The sequence below is a fragment of the Athene noctua genome, chromosome 1 (genome assembly GCF_965140245.1).
Source record: "Athene noctua chromosome 1, bAthNoc1.hap1.1, whole genome shotgun sequence".
Lineage (NCBI taxonomy): Eukaryota > Metazoa > Chordata > Aves > Strigiformes > Strigidae > Athene > Athene noctua.
The window spans coordinates 167,964,721-167,984,485 of record NC_134037.1 but is presented as its reverse complement, the minus strand read 5'-3'; the positions used below and the strand labels follow the sequence as shown (position 1 = coordinate 167,984,485).

The following is a 19,765-nucleotide window of genomic DNA, read 5'->3' as shown; positions in this document are numbered from 1 at the left end:
AAGGTATTTTTAAACCTTTTATCCTAAGAAAAACAAATCTCTTTGCTGTGTTTTAAGTAGCAAGTGCATCTTTATTTTTACATACTGAAATTCTTCAAACTGACGGTATGTCTGCAGTAATTTTTGACTTCTTTTTTTCTTCAGCAGTTTTTAATATTCATGCCTCTCCTCTATTCTGAAAGTCGAAAGTGACTAGAAAACAAATCGAGAAGAACAGAATACACTAAAAAAACCCATCAATTCTCGCTCATTGTTAATATTTGCAGTATCTTCAGTTAACAAAGTTCTTTCAACATGTGGCTTGAAAGTATCAGAAGCACAGATACAGTTCTTTGTTCGTTATTAGACAATTTTCACACCAATTCACAAAACCAAAGGAAATAAAATTTCAGATATTAAATAAACATTTAGAAAACAAGACAAGAAAGGGCTTTCATTAGAGAAATAAGCATTTGTATCGTGTTCAGTACATAATGTAACAGTTTAAGTTAGTTTAAGTTACATTACTGAATTGGTAAATTCCAAATTTTTACTACAGTATCTCAAAATTATTAATTAAACCTCTGCAAAAGTTGTACAGCCCAGTAAATTTTCTCCCATATTCATTGCTATGGGTGTATTATTTATCCTCATTATTGAAACTTCATCAGGTTTGGAAGTTACAGAACTAAGAAAACAGTGTTCCAGTAACACGTATGTATTAAAACCAAGTAAAACAAGTTGAGAGCACTATGTAGACCTCCAATTAAGAATTATTTTTAAAAGGATAAAAAGAGTCCAAAGTATGACAAGACCGTGTTACAAAACTCACAATTCTTAATCTGTCCAATGCATTTTTAATAAAGAATGCACTTCTTCCCATCATATTCTAACTTCACTGATAAAAAGAATACATTTTTTTTCTTACTTGACATCAGGAATAATAAAAATAATAAAAAAAAGAATTCAATGCTGTCAAGTTGTTATGGCCAAAGGGTACACCAAATACTCCATGGATGGCACTTTGTCCATCCTACATTTCCCCCCACTAACTCACATGTGACTCCATCCACACTGTTAAGACCACCCAAACTATGCCACTATGAGGGCCACTCATTCTCAGTGAATACCACTGCATAAAATGACTGTCTTTGGTTTTCTCTCTATCATGAAGAGTAACTAGGAACTGAAATTGTCCTTATGAACTTCTTGCATAAGATAATCACTGTCAGAATCCAAGTCTTCTTCATCTACTGATGCTTCTTCTGCCAGACGTTTCATGCCCCGCTGCTGTGAAATGGCCAATGCATATTTAATATTGTAGATATTCCATTCACAGCTGTAAAAATAAATAGGAACATATTATAAACAAGATTCCATTTCCCTCCTAAAGTAAAAACACTCTAAAATAGACGACTGTCTCAGAAATTCTAATACCACACTATTATCCCCAAAATTACTCCATACTTTCGTGCAGTGTTTTGATTTAAACTTTTAAATATAACAATACATACAGTTTTGAAACATCTTCAAAATGACGTTGGATGCTTTTCTGAAGGAACTGAACCATGGGGAGCAGCTTCACTGACCTTGAATGAAGAAAACATGCAACTTGCAGTAAAATTTATGTTTACATATGGAAATCCAGAACTCTTTCTATACTCCCAAAATTTTAACAAGCATACGTTAACTTTTTAACATGAACATTTTAAGATAATACTAAATAGACAAAAGCTCTTTGCTTTTGACTCTATCCTCAGTGACTATACCCAATACAAGTAATATATTGTCAGAAAGAATTTTTTTCTAATGTCAAACTGCAGCTTGAAGAACTCAGTTCTTCTTGCTGTAGTGATGGCAGTTCTTTCCAGGTCCTACAATACTTTCTGAACAAGGAAGCGTTTGTTTTAAATGGTCCTCTTCTACTTTAAACAGCAACAAAAGAACAAAATTTGTTTGTCATTTCAGTAACCAAAACGTTAATACCTATGTTGAAGCAAGGGAAGAGTTACATGATGCACTGGTTTTTTTAACCTGCAGGACTCCTTCTCAGATTACTTCTCATTTAGTCTATTTTAAATTTGTAAATTTGCCTATTTTTGTTCCCAAATGTCTATAACAACTCCGTACTATGGGTGGGCTGAATAGAATTCACAGACCCAGGCCCATGTAGCTGTAAAGAACTACAAAGGAAAGCAGAGTACTAACAAGCTAAGAGTGCATGCTATAATCACAAGTCTATAAAAAAGCAGTCAGTACCTGCACATTATCTTTCAGTTATATTTAATATGCATAACAGTTTAAAAATACAATTGCCGAAATCCTACTATCACTCTTGAAATCTTTATGCATTTTTAGCCTAAGCAAGCTATGCAAAGTTTTACCGGTAATATTTGAAAAATACTTTTGCAATTTATCCTCACAAATCCTATTATGCATTCCAATTCTATCATACACACTTGTTAGAATCATAGAATCATTTAGGTTTGAAAAGACCTTTAAGATCAAGGCCAAACGGTGACTTTTACTATTAGTGAAGAAGTTGTAAAAACTAAGTAGCTCTAATTGTTCTGTATGCATTATCTAGAATGTCACTCAATGGTAAATAAAAACCTTGAACTGACAGGTAAATAGATTTTACAATGCTTGTCAGCATTTTGACTTTCACAAGATCTCACCTTGTTTTCAGTTTCTGTCCATGCAGCATGAGCAACTTATGAGCCCAAGTAAGATAGAACTCTAAATGGCAAGATATCTCAAATGCAGAGGCAAGGAACTCCAATACTTTCTCCACATACAGGTCTGGGAGTGATGAGCAGACAACATCAACTGTGCAAAAAAGGAAAAAAAGCCCATAGACATCAGTGCTGAAATACTGCTTGGAATAACATGAAAGAGATCACAGGAAAGCACAAGGGGAAGGAGAAGAAAGCACTGTCTTGGCAACTATTTGATATTTAACGTTGTATTTCAGGGGACAGCACCACAGTCTCTCAAGAGGCAGTCTTCCCTCCATAAGCCTTCCAATTGCTACTGTATTTAAAAGCAAGAACTTAATTTCTCCCCTCCCCGAGTTCTTCCTCCTGACAGAATACTCTCCCCACCAGCTCTACTTCAGAACTTTTACTTCCACCCTTTCCTCCTCTTTATTGAGGTCTTGTTGCTTCTGACTTCATATGAATTTCTGTATTCAGTGAAACTAGTTACATGCAATAATCAGAGGCAATAAAGGATACTTGAAAAGACAGCCAAGTCACCTGCCCACAGAGGAACTGTGTGAATGCTGTTAGCAAACGTGCAGGACAAAGCAGCATGATTTATAAGCATTCAAAATAATCTCACACGTAACTGTGATGACCTCATCATATATCATTCTCTCTAAAAAATAACCATCTCCTACTCTCTGTGGCCACACCAACTCATCTGTGTAACATTCAACTGTGAAAAAATTTTCCACTTTTAAAGAAACAGGTACACATTCATTCTCTTAACAGTGGATTGCAACAGCTGAAATTTCCATGCCTCTTTCTCTACTGAGGTTTTGGCACCTGCTTACTTACCCAGTCTTGCCTGTGTACATGGAGTTTTGGTTAACATCAGTAAAACAGAACTAAGTTTTGCCAGAGACAAACACCATTATGCCAACACAGGTAGGCAAAAAATGATTTACCCTGACACACGTAATATCAGGCTTGCTACCTAGAGAATAAGGTAAGAACAACCTACAAAGCAACTGGCTTGCAACACATCTGATTTTAGACTCGAGCATGTTTTGACTAGATAAAAGGATTTTTTATTTGTTACACCTGAAATGCTAGAAGGAAATAAATACCTTTCACTGGGGTAACAGTGAGATAAAGCTCAGAAAATATACTTCAAAGTTATGATGGAACTGTTAATGGAGTTATAAAGTTAAGGAGAATACAATTACTCAAAGTTTATTTTTAAGGCCGTATCTACCAGATATAGCTAATGAATGTGCACATTAGTTATCAAAATTATTTAAAGGGTGCTAAAGAATGACTTCAGTAAATGTCCTCCAAAGCCAAGTGAAACCTTACCTATTCCTTTGTTTCTGATATCACAATTGTGAAAGCATCTGTCCCTTGTTCCAAAGAGCTTGGCGCATAACTAACAATCTGTTTGGTTTGTGTGAACACAGTCCTTCAAAAGGACCATATTTACATTTGTTTAGAGCAATGAATTTAAAAAACACTATAACTAAAGGAACAAAACTCATCAGAACTTCTAAGGGCTGACAGCTGCAGAGTTGCTCCCAATTTTGGCAGCCCAGAGCAAGACTGATTTAGAGCAGCTGGCACAGCTTTATCTAGTTGAGCACTGAGCACTTCCAAGGATGGAGATCCACTACGTCCCTCGTCAACCTGTTGCAGTATTTGACTACCCCAACATAATGTTATTGCTTTTAAATATCTAGTAGGGATTTTCTGTGCTACAAGAGGTCTGTTTCTTCATCTTGTACCATTGTGAGACTCCAATTCTGGTTCTTCCTTCTTTCTAACATCCCATTAGGCACTTGAAGACAGTAAAAAATATTCCTCTTCTCTTATAAAGAATGAACCCAGCAATCTTAGCCTCTCCTCAGCTGTTGCACACTCTGGCCCTCCAATCATTTTCCAAGCCCTCTACCAGATGCTCTGGAGTACCAGTGTCTGTCTCGTGCTGTCAGGCCCCAAACTAGGCACAGTACTCCTGACACGGTCTCGCAAATCTCAACAGAGAAGACTAATCACTTTCCTTGAACTTCTGAGTACATCCTTGATAGCACAGCCCAGTATCCAGTTAACTGCCTTCATCACACAGGCGCACTGCTAACTAATGTTAAACTTGCTGCACGCCCCTCCAACATCACCTGCTTCTGAGAAATGCCATCCAAAAACTTTACCTTCATACCCAGACCTGATCAAATTCCATGTTTTAAAGTAACTAGAAGAGCATGCAGTAGACTGGCAAAATTAAAACGTAAGTTAACACTTAAGAGTCTACTTTTTTTTTTTTTTAACAAAAGACCATCCCTTCTCTCTTTAGTCTTCAGCTACAGTAGAAAGTCCTTAAATATCAATGTTATACTCCCTGCTACCCAGGAGCTAAACTCTGCCCTTCACACCTCAACATATTTGGCTTACACATGTCTGCTTACAGCTAGTTCAGCCAAATTTCATGGAAGATTCACTCACCTTCATTGCTAGGTACAGCTTCTATGACCTCCTGAATTAATTTCTTTTCGTTCAGCTTTAAGGCCATGATGATAGCCATAGTGTATTCCTTTTGATGCAGTGTTTTGTGTATATTGCTGGGTGTGACATCAATATCCAGCTCAAAAGGATCAAAAATTAGCCCAGAATCCAATGAATAGATAAGAAGACCCTCTGTGGTGGTGGCTGCCCAGCTTCGTCCTAAAAGAGAAGTAACAATATTTAAGAACAAAGCTGGGTTTTCTAGTATGGAAACAGAAGAACAATGGTAAATGGATGACTCTTCATTGTTTACAAGAAGTGGGCAGGACTGAAAGCCATGCATCATCACTGGGCCTGTCAGCAATGACAATGGTTTTAAGAAATACCAGCTAGAAGTGATGTACACTTCAGTTTCTTAATTATCCGCTGCCCAGGAAACTAGACTACAAACCCAGCAGCACTGTGTAACATCTGGAGAGAGACCATCTCCAAGGAATTTGTTCTTCATTAGTACTTCTCCAATGCTCCTTTGTTTGTTTTATATGGAATAAAAAAATCCTACATTAATTGTCAACACTCACCTGTAGGACAGAATCGCAGGCAGGTCACTCTTATTTCTGGTTTGAAGTGTCGATAACTCATGTCACCTAAAAGAGAAGTTTAGAAGAGAGAAGTTTAGGAGTGATGTAATATATTCACCAAAACTTCATGGTCTAGTTATCAACTCTAACTATGCCGTTGTTATACTGAAAAACAATGCGGAACATGCCAAAACCTGGCAGAGTAGGGTAAGTAAGGGACAATCCATGTCCAAGAGATTTTACAGCTGAAGTGGTGGGACTGAATTTTTCTCTTTGAAAAATTAAATCGGGACTGCTGGGTTCCATATCCAGAAGACCAAAGTACCTGCTGCTCCCTGTTGCTTCTACTATGCAAAAGGACCCACGCATACATCAGATGAACACTTGAGTACCAGATGCCTGCAGCTACAGAACACTCAGGTAATCCTAACTTTAAAACTGAGCTGAAAAATTCAAACCCTTCTTATCTGGTATCGACTCTATGTCAAAGGTCTTGATCCACATAAAACTAGTAACAAGACAGTGAAGCCAAAACCCATACCTCTTTTTACTCCAGGAAGAGGAATGGCAACACCATCTTCACCTCCAGCCCCTTCATCAATGAGAGCCATGCTGCCAAATTCAGTCATTTTTCTCCGATCTAAGTACTCCTAGAAAAACATATAAGTTCCATGCACTGCACTGACTCTCAAACATCTGTATTAACTGAAAATTCTCTGTAACATTCAGGAGTTATGTAGTGATTATTTCTATGCACTTTCTTCTAAAAGCTTCTCCAAAATTATGCAGAAAACTGACAGTTTCACAAGAGCAGGTATCAGTGTCCAACTGCATATGAGATTCAGGCTGCTTCAGTCTTAAGGCCTCAGAACAGCACAACTCAGTTTACACTGTGGTTTTACATTATTATAATGTTGTTCTACTCAAGAGATGCATTGTTTCCTCAGATGCAGCCCTACTCTCCCTTCCCTTTAGGTTCAATAACTGCACTGGGCTAACGTAAGGGCTGTGTAGCCAGACAGCTACGCAAATAATGTTTTAGGGACCTCCCTGCCCCCCTTTATAAAAACCCATCCCCTCCAGGATTCTTTTCCAATTGGCTCACTTCTGGTATCTTTTTAAACCACATGTTGAGCTATGCTAGCACAACAGAGGGCAGCAGAGAAACGAAGGCTGCTTCACAAACCAGTACTGTCAAAGAAAGATACTTGGAACCACAGTCAAATACAGCCTGACATGAACACTAGAACAATCATCATTCCTCCAGGTAAAGGGATACTAAAAACTGTTAGAGAAATTTTTTTCTTTCTGATGCTTTGTATAATTCACTTTATTTTTAAAGGAATTTGGCAATATTCAGAAACCAACTTTGTAAAGGTTGGTGATGTTCTGCGACCAGAATAAATTCCTTAATTTCTTTGCTAACACAAGCAACTGACACCCAGGGAAAGTAATCTTGGTACAAGATATTGATAATTTAAATTTTCCCTTCAATTTTAAGTGCCAACTGAACAGTAATTTTTTTTGTTCTCTGAGAAACATTTCCTTAGCACTCTCCTGCACAAAATTAAGACAATGAACCTGTGCTTAACAAAACGTTCATGAACACCACTTAATGAGATGTTATACCAAAATCAAAGTCTTGTGGAGGTGGGGGTATGAAAAAACCCGACTCCTGTGGTCACATACCTCCATTGCATCTAAAGAAAAGTTGCATGAGATTTCAAACTTTTTCATCAGAATCTGTTCCTTGACATTATATATACAGACAAATTTTGACAATCCACCTGCCAGAATAGACTGACCATCTGCCGAGTAACACAGAGTAGTAAAAGATCTAGTAAAGAAAAAGAGAGGGTAGTTAATTTCACTGCCACATCCAAGGTAAAAGGCATAAGTACAGTGTGAAGACACAGAAGAATAACCATTCCATGGAACAAGTGGAGAACTTCATGCACATGATATGTACTTAACACACAAAATTGTTTACCACAAACAAGTACTTGGTGCTTTACTATGAATCACAATTTAGAACTTCAAAAGCTTTTTTAAGTACTTCCATACTTCTGATTCTGAGTTGCAGCTCAATGAATGAGCTCTCAACTACACCCTGTACAACACTAAGGATGGTCAAGAGAGCTAAACCAATGTCATGGCATGTTTTAAAGAGACAGTTGATAGCTCATGACCAAAACCCCACTTTTTTCAAAAACTCATTTCTTCCTTTTTTCATCTTGAGTGGGAGCAATATGGAAGAGGGTCTCAAAGGAAAAAAAAGAAAAAAGAGAGGAATGAAACACATTACTTCAATACTGCACTTTTTGACAGCACACAAATTCAACTTGCCTTTAAACGTTACTTCACATGTATAGTAGCATGTAATAAAACCCACAACATATTTACATTTAAAAAAAAGTAACAGTTTCTAGACACTAATAAGTTACATACTAATACCTATATAACAAGATATCCACTTAAAAATCTATCACATTTAGCAAATGAACAACCTGTCATGAGGAGCTTAATATTATGCTAGTAACCCAAAGTTATAACTGACGAAAAAGAACACATGTTCAGAATAATTCTGATCAGCGGGTGAACACAGCAAAAGACAAAAAGGGTCCATCCAGATGATGTCAAGTCAGACAGTCTTTTAAAATCCAACATCAGAATCAAAATATTTCAACAGCAGATGCACTCTGAAATCTTCACATAAAAAACACTGGAAAGAAACAATTCAAGAGCAAGCCAGTGCGACACCTTTTTTTCACTGCAATCTCATTTACTTACTTTCCCTTGGCTGCTTGTTTGGCAGTTATTTTATCAAGCTCCTTCCTTCCCATCTGAAGATCATGCCTTCCCTCAATTGAGCCAGTTTGCACTGCATTTTCATGATCCCAAAACGTTATCTGCCCATTCAAAGCAGCAACGGCAAGCTCCTTGCCATCAGGACGGAAAGCAACAACAAGAACTGCAAAGAATGCAATTAACAGTTTAAAATGCAGTTAGATTTCTTTCTAAGAAAATACCCTCTATTTTTCTAGGATATTATCTCAACTACCAGAAAAAGATTAAGAGTAACAAGTATGACTGTAGTTTTTATCTGGACAACATACAACTGTTAAGCTAATTATAAAGCTAGAGCTAATATTAAATAAAAAAATATTTCTTGCACTGTTAACTAAGTACTACAGAGAACAATCTCAATTATTCGTTTTTCATTAACAAGAACGAGTCTAGATTTGACATGTTCTGTTGCTCATTCTTGAAATATTTTTGACAATATTTTTGTATTTGATATATGATGAAATGAAAATTACCATCAGAGTTCAGTATTAGTGTCTCCTTAGTTCTCCAGCTGTCTAACATATCCCATAACTTGACAGTTTTATCCCAAGAGGCACTAGCTAGAACACACTTCATTGGGTTAAAGGACAAACTGCTGATGGGGCCCTCATGACCTGCTAAGACCTAATAAAAGAAGAAAAGATAAGGTGGGATTAGGTGAAAGAAACTGGAATTCATGTAGTTTGTATTCAGTAAACTCTAAATATAGCAATGAAACCATGCCTATCTTGTCCACACAGGCTTGAGGTCACTTTTGGACATGTGTCATGATACAGACCAGTGATTCTCAACATTTCATTTTCAGAAGTTTAAAATTCATTGAAGTGTTACCACTGCACAGGCATCTATAACCACTCTTATGTCTCTTTAGAGACCAAGACTTAGAAATACAGTGTGCTTTTTTCCCCCCTTCTTATCAGAACAATCAGACCAACTGTGAAAAAGCAAGTAATTGCTTTGAGAATTGAGTATGTCTACAGCAGAAAACATTTAAGAAAAAACAGTAACAAAAACTGTGAATATTTTCATGGTATGGAGCGCCTACTCCTCTCAGAAGAAATCAGTGAAAGGAACTAAACTCAAAACTCTGGAGGTCCATTCAAATATATGCTGAGTTACTACAGTGAGCTGTTCAATAGCTATGCCAAATTAAATACATGAATCGCTGAGTTCATCTACTTGTACAAGACACAAAATAATGCTTAAGAATTGAAAACAGCAAATGAGTTCGATTTGCTCAGAAGTACTGTGTTCCTGCTTTATTACATCTACTCTGAAAAGAATGCATTTCAAATTAGCAGCAAGACAGTGGCGTTTTAACTTAATAGTTTTCTCACCCTACACAATAAAAACCTTCTACAGAAGAAATCATGCCCCTGTTCTACTAGCAAAGTTGTCTATGAAATCTGTATCAATCTTAGGACAGCACCTACAATTTCTTCACTACCTGCAGAAAATATGTAGAAAAGAACATCTCTGAACAACTACTGGAGGAAAGACCCTCATGCCAATGTGTTAGCTCAGCTGGTGTTACTCCAACAGCTGGAAAGAGCTCATTACTCAAAAATTCTATTTCCCACCCAAATCCAGGATAGCCTCCAGAATACAGATCAAAAACTGCCGAGAGCAACATACCATAGCTCCAGTTCCTGAATATAACACAACTCTTCACATTGTATTAAAACCCTTTGACTAACCCCAAAGTTACTTGGTATCATCACATTCTACAATGAGTTGAATTCAAGCCCTCCAACGCTATAGGTCCTTACATCTAGCAGCCTCCCACTCTGCATTGACCAGATGAATATTTCAAAGGAATCCTGGGAACCAGCTGACACAATCTCACCACTGGAGTCCACAGCTAAACAAGAGAACTGACTTGGTCGTGGAGATGTAAAGGTACGGAAATTGCGGTATCTGTTGCAAATGTGAAAATAAATTATGAGAATATTTTAGGTAGATTTAAACGTGGTTTATGCACATATTTTAAAAAGTATTTCATTTTACTTGTAAAGTCTTTTATCTACAGAAAAAAATTTCTTTGTATAAAATTAGATTCAATACCTCAGCACAATTCCAAGATTCAAAAAAGGTATTAACAACCTGCAGAAGTAACAGCCAAAACCAGTCAAATAGAACACCTTTTTTCTATTACATAGCACATGTCCATTCTTTAGAAAATATAAGCTTTTTTACACATCCAGTTCTGTACACAACTGTATTATAATGGCTCAACCACTAAAACTATGGCAAACCATCTGTTAGACAGGTGCCTTCTCCCCATTTGAGGAGTAGAGCCAGACAACGATCTTTCTGAATTTCCAGCTTCTCTGAGAAAAGTTATTCCAGAATTTTCTTCACAGAGACTGGATAGAGTGAGAGGATTCCCAATTACTATCCAAATTTGAATCAAAGGCTGAACGAAAAATGAGTAAAGCAGTACTCATACTGTGCAACTTCAACTTGAAACAAGTGATCAGCACTTTGCTGTATTTCGGGGGGTGAAAGATGAAAACTAAATGAGACACAAAAGCTTTATGAAGAATTACCTGTGTAGATCAAAGGCACGCACAGTTCCATCTAGGGAAGCACTCAAAATGACATAACCACTGGAAGTAAAAGTTACAGCAGTTACACCACTGGTGTGTTCCGTAAAAGTGACAAAACAAAAGCTGCTTGAAGTGTTCCACACTTTCACCTGCAAGCCACAAGAAAAGCCTTGTTAGAATCTCCATCATCAGTTCAGAGAGAAAGTAAGGGTAAGGCAGCAGAACAGTAAAGAAAAGTTAGTCCTAGAATTCTGCAACAGAATAAAAGACTTTACTATCAGTAAGGAATTCTGTGCAAGTGAAGCAAACAGGCCACAGCTTATCATTTAAACCCCTAAAGACACATATACAACACAAAAATGTAAGTGGAGATGGACAAAAAATTTTGAAACAAAGTTAATTTTCAAGGAAAGCTATAGCACTTTGTGAGAATCTTGGGCTCCCAAGCTCTGTACTGTCCAGAGATAGGACAACTGTCAAATTCAAAATCAACAGTGAAGCCATTCCAGAAGCTACAATTGAGATGATATTTGAATCTTTTTTTCCTGAACAAAAATGTTATGTGTTCAGCTATCTGCAGTTTGAGACTTCTGGGATCTGGACAATTTTGAATCAAAATGACAGAAACCATGAAGTGGCAGGTCTTTTTCTGACATTCAGAAGTTTTGATAGGAAATAAGATTGTACCTTTACCCCATTTACATGCCGAGAAGTTGTGGAATTACTCTACAAAATCCTTTTTTTTTTTTTTAAAAAAAGGTATCTGTATACACAGCCTATCATTTCAATACAAGTCATCCTTGAGAAGCTAATTTTTCTTTTAAATAACAAGCTTCTGCAATGGCACGTTTCAGGAAAATCTGTTTAGGAATTGCACTTTTATAAATAAATTGAAATTAACTTCACATCAAAACCAATTACAGAAAGGGCAAGAATTTGGATGACTGAAGTTCATTCATCCCAAAACATCATGGAACCACCACAAGCATATCTGATGAATTACATCTTTTTGTGTTTATGGTGACTGCATCTATAATTAAAAAAATCACAAGTTATGCAATTTGCAGAGGACACCCATAAAAATAAATTAAAATATGCTCTAGAAAGAAAAATAAAAACATTTAAGAAAAGCAAGGACAAAAAAAATATGTATTAATTACTGTAACAGAGCTTTCTACATAAAATGGAAATTCAAGCTGCTTACTATGTTATTAAGAGTTCACATTTCAGTAATACTGCCTCACTTACTTTCCCATCCTCCCCTCCAGTTACTATGTATTGTCCATCTGGAGAATATGCTAATGAAACCATGCTGTTGAAATGCCCCTGCTGCTTCAGCACGTAGGACTCACTTTGCCATTCCCACACCAGCAGCTGACCCAAACCTGTGAACACATGAAAAGGATTAACCAGAATTATGAATACAATGACCCTGAAAATGCAAGCCACAAAACACAACTGCAAGCAGTCCAAAAAAAAAAAAAGGTTGATGCAGACAGCTATCAATCCTAACAAAATCCCTTTTCCTTTTATAAGTTCAAGGCAACTTTCCTCAGCAACCAGGAGCTGTTACTTGGATTAACATTCTCAATGCTAGAACAGCAGTGCTATCAAACAGCTGACTGATGAGGGGAAAGAAAAGCAGGGCTACATATAAAGGTATAATCTTGGTTACCACGGAAATCATTATGGACTGAGTGGGAATGCTGGAACAACCAGGCAGCTTTGTAAAATGGCATGTGCCACAAGTGGACTGGGCCCAGAATTAAAGCATATTATAAACTACAAAGGATATGGGCTTTATTCCAATTCTGCTAGAGTTTTCATATACGAAACATACATCTTGTTGAGAAAGAAAAAAAATATTTTCCCAAACCACAAGAATTTTGTCAGAAGAAATCGATTAGGAATACCTGCTTTACTGTATCTAGACACTGCAGAGATGAGACTATAAATTATTAACAAAACTTTAGCATTTGGAGTCAAGATGAGTCAGAGGAATTTGGGCTTGCATGCCCACAACATTCCTCGTTTTTCCACAAACACAATTTACAAACCTGAACATCCAAAGGCAATCCAGTCACCAGTACAGTTGATAGAAATAGAAGCTATCCTTTGGTCTGAAATACTGAAGGAAGAGAATCACCCAATAAACAAATTTGCATTTTCATGCCTTGTGTGGTAAAACTTCAAACCTAGTGTTTATTACCTCTGTTCAAGCAAGTTCTTTCATTACTTTACTGAACATCTGTATCACTGTAACACCGAAAGCCACATATTAATTCTTTCCTTCATTACACTCAAAAACATTAAACAGACAATACTGCCTTATTTGGAATGAAGGCAGAGTATATATTTAGAATGAAGACAGAGTATCTACATCCCAAACAAAGCTGTACTTGCCAGCAGAGTAGTAAAGCTCCCCACATTAAAAAAAAAAAAAAAATTTTTGTACAGGGAAAACTACACATTCTTTAGCTAGCATCATACAGCAATGGAAAATAATTATGATTTTTTAAATTAGAGACAATTTATAGATTGTAAAATATTTTTCCATATGCAGAATTTTTTCAGGTATTATCATTATTTTCTACAAACAAGCTGAAAACAAAGTCCAAAGCACTGAAGAAATCTATAGCCAACAACTAACTACTGAGGAGTTCCTCATTCAGACCTCACTTTTCCATAGTAAATTATGGAATAGCATTGTATGGTATTTATCACATGTCTAACTATGATTTTGCTTTTCCAGAAGTTACAGGACTAAATAGATATGTTTTAACATTTTTGTGCTCTGATTATTCATCCTTTACTACTAAGCACGGTGTGCTCTCAGTCAAAAACAAACAAGAACCACCACCCTCCCCCAAAATGTACTCCACACACAAAACCAACCCAAAAAGCAACACAACCCTGTACCTCACCTCAAGGAGTGGATCAGATTGAAATCTGGAAGCTCATGGAGGTGAAAGATTCCAGAGGCAAAACCAGTGACTAAAAGGTGTGTTTTCTTGTGATAGGCCGCAGATGTCAGGTTATTAAAATCTCCCTCTTTATTGAAAAAATACCTGGCATCAAAGAAATAAGAAAGAAGCAAATTGCATGTGAAAGAAAAGTACACTGTTATAGCTGCCTTTCAGTACAGGTCAAATATTTTGATCAAGGTATCCTACAATAAAACTAAAGGGCAGTAGTTTCAGAAATTGCCAAATATATGTACTTTAGCTAGTGAAAGCTAATTCTGTTCTTTTCCCCAATGTTTACAGCTGCTCCAGTAATCTGATTATCAGAAGTGACACCTGATCACATGCAATGAAAGGGACTAGAAGTTAACCTCAGAGGAACTGCCCTGTGCATTTCCCTTCTGATCATCTAATGCCAATAGGGATGGCTCCAGTGAATTCAGTGGTTAACCTTCTATATGCAAGTTCTCTTACAGAGTAAGCAATCAAAGCAACAGTTGTAAATACTATATGCCTAGTGGAGAAGGTTTTCTCAGTTTCTCTGTAGCCGTATTTCTTACTGGAATTAAACAGAGAACCACCACATGACAGTCAAATAAAAGAGCACCTGAACATTATCTAACAGCTGTATACTCCAAATTCCTTCAGTCTGAAAGTGATGTTCACTAAGGCTAATTCCAACCTGGGCTGGTGTATGGTACTTTCTTTATACCTCCTTTACAGTCAGAGAGACAGAACAGAAGCCTGATATAAAGTGTTCCCAACTGGCCCCTACATGCATCCCATCTGTCCCTCACTCCACTGACAAGAGATTGCCTATGAGCATTACCCCTCCTCAAGCAAAGCTAAATGCTGTGACTATCTTAAAACTGGATTATTCTTTGTAAGACAGACTTCCTTTGATGTGGACAGATAGGGAGATCCTTCAGGAAGGCATCTCCAAGTAGTTGGTTGCTGTCACCTGTTGAAGTCAACCACTCTCTTCTTGCAAAAGCTCAAAGCCTCCAGACTTAAGATGATACTGTACTGAAGATCTCATTACACTCTTCGAGTTTCAAACAATAACACGTACACCATAAGTCAGTATTTCTTACATTATTAAAATTACAGTGACGTGTCATTCTGATGGCGGAGAGTATTGCCCTTCATATAAAGGTAAGAGAAGCAGGTGTTCTACCAAAACTATTTAAAACAGGATCTGTAGTAAATTACTAAATCCTGGGCAGATTTTTATAGTGCTTTGAATGAGTGATGAAGGGTGAAAAGAGCCCAATATAGTAAATCTCCAAAGCAATTCTGTCTTCGGAAATCTGAAAATCACTTACTTTGCAACACGTGAATATTTAACCTTATGTCTAGTCTCTTGTTCATTTGGATTGGCTTTCCCATGTATTTCTTCACCCTTCGGCTCTTCAAGAAACTCTTCATCATTTTCTTCTGCATTCTTTTCCCTAGCTGCATCTTTTGGGGGCATGGGTTTCAAACCATCAAGCTCTGTATCACACTGCCATACACAGAGAGCTGCATCCTGGCTAATTGTGTACAGCTAGAATACAAACACACAAACACACAATTATTATGTAATACCTGTGTTTTGTACTCTGCTGTATCGTTATGAATACAGACTCACAAAAGGGTTAGCAAGTCTGCACTCTATCATCAGGATAATACATTACTTAGCCCTCTAGAATTCAAAGTGCTTTGATCTGGAAAATTTGCGTGTCCTGAGAACTGGCGATTTACTTTACCTGCCCTCAGATAATTTTTGAAAAGACCAAAGCCAATTTGATTATCAGCTGGCATTAGAGCTAATTATTTTTTTCCATATTTAAAATTATAACTTTTTGGGGGAGAAATTTTAAATAACTTACTATCCTTCTAAAGTTTACTTCTTCAAACATTCATGGAATTGTAAACTCCTGATCACAGCAGAGGAGCTGAGAGACATTACTTATTTCTAAAATTCTGAGATATTCTCAAAATAGTCAGCATCTTTACCTACAGATAAGATTTTACTTCAAATATTTTAATATTAAAATTCAAGAATGCTGTGTGATTATACATACATCCAGACTATTCTCTTCAAAAAAGCAGGCTACTATTATATCCTTATGCCCTCCAAGAGAGTAGTAGATCAAGTTTGCCCATCGTTCTGCTCCAAACACCCATGTAGACATGTCCTTGCTCCCTACTGCGAAACACCTACAAAAGAAAAGGTAATCTGAATTAGAACACTGGTTTGCAAAACTCCAGTGAGTGGAGAACGTTCTGAGCAGGAAAACACCAGTTGCCACTTTAGAAGTAATTTTACACATAATAGAGTTGTAAACTGAGGTTGGTAACTCTAGCAAAGGTAGATGGGATTAAATAAATTCAAAAGGTTAACCATGCTCACATCCCTAAGATATTTTCCTTATATGGATAACTAGATATTTTCAAGCAAGAATGCACTGTTGATCCCTAATAGATGCATATTTTATACTTTTGAGTCTGCCTAATTATAATTCAAGATAGAACGAGAAACAGAAGAGCCAAAAAGAATTTTTAAAGCTAGTACAGCACTTTAGAGAAAAGAAAATGGACTATAACATGCATACAAATATTAGCAATGTGAGCAGGTAGACAGTGCTTTAGTTTAATGACTCACTTGGAATCATCAGTCCAGTCGATACAAGTGGTTTCATCATATGGACCATAGTAAGTTTTGTCCAGAACAAATGCATTAAATTCTCTTTTCTTTCCAGGAGCGTGGTACATAAGGGCAACATTGTCTTTTGTAATTACAAATTTCCTGTCGTATGGGGGGAAAAAAAGCATAATTGCACATAGAACTGGTTAAACAAAAAAAATTATTCAGGATGGTCTGCTATACAACAAAACAATGTCAAAAAGGTTTCTGTGTTACTGAAGTGATAAATATGAATTGTTTTTGAATTAAAAACAACAAAAAAAATCAGTTGCAGATTAATATTATCCCTCAACTTCATGAATGCAGGTATACCTTATGGATCATAAGCTAGAAAACCTTCAGTAAAAAACCCAATATATTGTGTAACGAAATATTTATTCTCTAATTCTCACAAAGGAAGGAAAAGTTCAAACATTCAGTACAGAGTACTCTATTTCAACCTCTCTTCACCTGCATATATTGGCCATTTTAACAAACACAAAGCACCCGCACCCCTGTCACACATATACTCTAATCTGGTCCTGCTGCCAGTATCATTGCCCTAACACAGAACTGCAACTCCAACTTTTAAAAAAACCTCATCATTCATGATCACTTTGGCAATCCAACTGAGGAATGCCACCAAAAGGGGAACGCCATACTTTTTCCTTTCACCTTTCTGACACTACTGACATTTATGTCACCACAGTCTGGATCTGTGACCATGCAGATAAAATATAAGGGAGATAAAAAGCAGCACTCAATTCAGAGAACTGCCTCTTTCAGTATCACAGTTGTCTAAGACTAACCGAAGTCAGCAGTGAAACTGCACCACGAGTGCCATCATGCAACTCTGCAGCACTACCTGTCCCAAACCACACCCCCCCCCCGTATCGTGGGCTCTTTCACCTTGCCTACAATATGCAAGAACAATTAAGACTCAAAGCAAATCTTCTATGTTTCTAAGAATTCCACCACAGACATCTGTGACAGGCAACTTTCCAGCTAGTATCTGTTCCCAAGGCTTTGCTTTTCCTTTTTTCTTCCCCTCTCAACTTTACAGATAAAGCGACTGATCAGCTCAAAATGTCCCCTACATTAATCAACAGGTATAATCCCCAGATTGGTTAGAATGCCTTAATAATTACAACTACTTTACAGGGTACTTTCTGTTGCTTTGTTCTAAAACATGCACATTTTACTTACTTGCCATCAGGGGAAAAGCTGACACTGTGAACTGGCTTGTGAAAATAAAATTGATGTATCACACATTTACCGATCAAACTGACAAGCAAGGCAGCTCCCTCTGTAAGGGCAGAAAAAGAAGGATAATGGAAAAGAATCTGGTTTCCAAAGAAACCGTAACCCTAGTGAGCTCACTTTCTTTACTTAAAGAGGGGAAAGAAACAAAAGAGTACCTTCTCAGAAACTTTTCAAGATAGTGCTTAATATTATTAAGAAGAAAAAAACAATTAAAATTACAAATCAACTTTCTAAATTCTGTAAACAAGTTCTTTGTAAATTCTGTAAATAAAGACACCTTCCCCTAAAATTCTAACATAATTTTCAAAGCAGAGAGTTTGTGTTAATGTTGAACACCAAGCACTACAGACTTTCTCCTTCAGGCTGTATTTTTTATTCATTCTTTTATAAAACAAATTACTCCATTATGAAAGTACCTTCATCAATCAGTATGGCAAGACTTCCATCTGGAGAGAGCCCCACGCACACAATATTAAGCCGTGTAGCCAACGGGAGTGTCTCACACTTATTGCTGCAAGAAAAAGATAAAGCAGTAAATTGAGTACAAGGATGTAAAAATGACAGTAATTTCTGGTATTAATGAAATATGATTTGATACCTAAGTTAAAGCTGCTGAATCAACTTAGATGTAAAACCTCAGCACCTTTATTTAGCTGTCACAATCCCATAAATATGAACTACATAAGAGATGAGCTTCTAAGCAGAATACCAGCATTAACGAGCATCAGTCGTAACTCTGGCCTACAGGAAAAGGCAATGACAGCCTAAGCTTTGCCATATAAGAGAGACAGTACGAGACAGAAACACACGAAGAAACGATATGACTAAAGCATATGCAAAGTATTTTTCCCCTCTTTGTTTCTAAAACACACCATTATGTACTACTTCTACTATTCTGCCCACAGATCGATCTACGTGCAGAAAATCTGCACTATAAAACACCTCACCAGCTGCTTACTCTGCTAGGCAGGTTTCTACCTTTTAACGCTAAGCGAGAAACTTTTCAGGATATTTTTGAAGGCAAAACATTCTTGAGAACCCCAGCCCATGACGGCTGCACCCCCACACCCCGCAGCAGGCGCGGGGTTCCCCACACGCACTACTGACAACGCGGACCTGGCTGCACCGTTGCCGCCCGCGGGTCAGCCTCCACAACCTCCCGTCAGCTTTACTTTCCCCCCCTCGAAACAACCCGTGCTGGAGGCACCGGGCCCTCCCCCCGCCTTCCCGCCGGCAGGCGGCCCGGGCAGCCGGGGCTGGCGGAGTGCGAGGCCGGCGGCCTGAGGGGGCCGAGCGGGGAGGCAGGCGCTGGGGCTCGCTTACTTCTTCAGGTCGAAGACGGAGATCCTGTTCCCGACGGGGCTGATGAGGGCGCTGCCATCGCGGGTGAAGCTGAGGTTCCCGCGGCGGTACACGGTGCCCAGCAGGCCCGAGAACTGAGAGGGGAGGAGGGGAACGGAGAATGAGAAACGGGGGACGGTCACAGGAGCAGAGAGAGGACGGCGGCGGCTGCCGCCGGGCACTCACCCGGTACGCGAACTTCATGGCGGGAGCCCCACGTGAGGAGCGCGCGGAGCCGCCGCCGGCACGCGGAACCACGGAGCAGCGGCAGCGCACGGGCGGGCGCGAGTCGGGACCGCGCGTGCGCCCGGGGAGGCGGCGGTGGAGGCCGCCTGCAGGGGGCGGGGCCAGGGCCGGGCCATTGATGGGGGGGAAG

General features: G+C 38.2%; 1 protein-coding gene across 1 annotated transcript; it reads right to left on the bottom strand.

Moving 5' to 3' along the window:
* Window positions 1–52: 52 nt before the first annotated feature.
* PWP2 (PWP2 small subunit processome component) lies at window positions 53–19,706 on the bottom strand. Its single transcript, XM_074929406.1, has 21 exons — window positions 19,576–19,706; window positions 19,372–19,484; window positions 18,465–18,559; window positions 17,992–18,091; window positions 16,765–16,908; window positions 16,184–16,319; window positions 15,443–15,663; window positions 14,079–14,222; window positions 13,212–13,282; window positions 12,403–12,539; window positions 11,155–11,303; window positions 10,375–10,522; window positions 9,079–9,229; window positions 8,549–8,729; window positions 7,448–7,595; window positions 6,300–6,408; window positions 5,759–5,824; window positions 5,178–5,396; window positions 2,658–2,808; window positions 1,494–1,568; window positions 53–1,318 (listed from the first exon to the last, which is right to left on the bottom strand). The coding sequence occupies exons 1-21, from the start codon at window positions 19,591–19,593 to the stop codon at window positions 1,159–1,161; spliced, it is 2,736 nt and encodes a 911-aa protein (XP_074785507.1). The 5' UTR covers window positions 19,594–19,706; the 3' UTR covers window positions 53–1,158.
* Window positions 19,707–19,765: the final 59 nt, after the last annotated feature.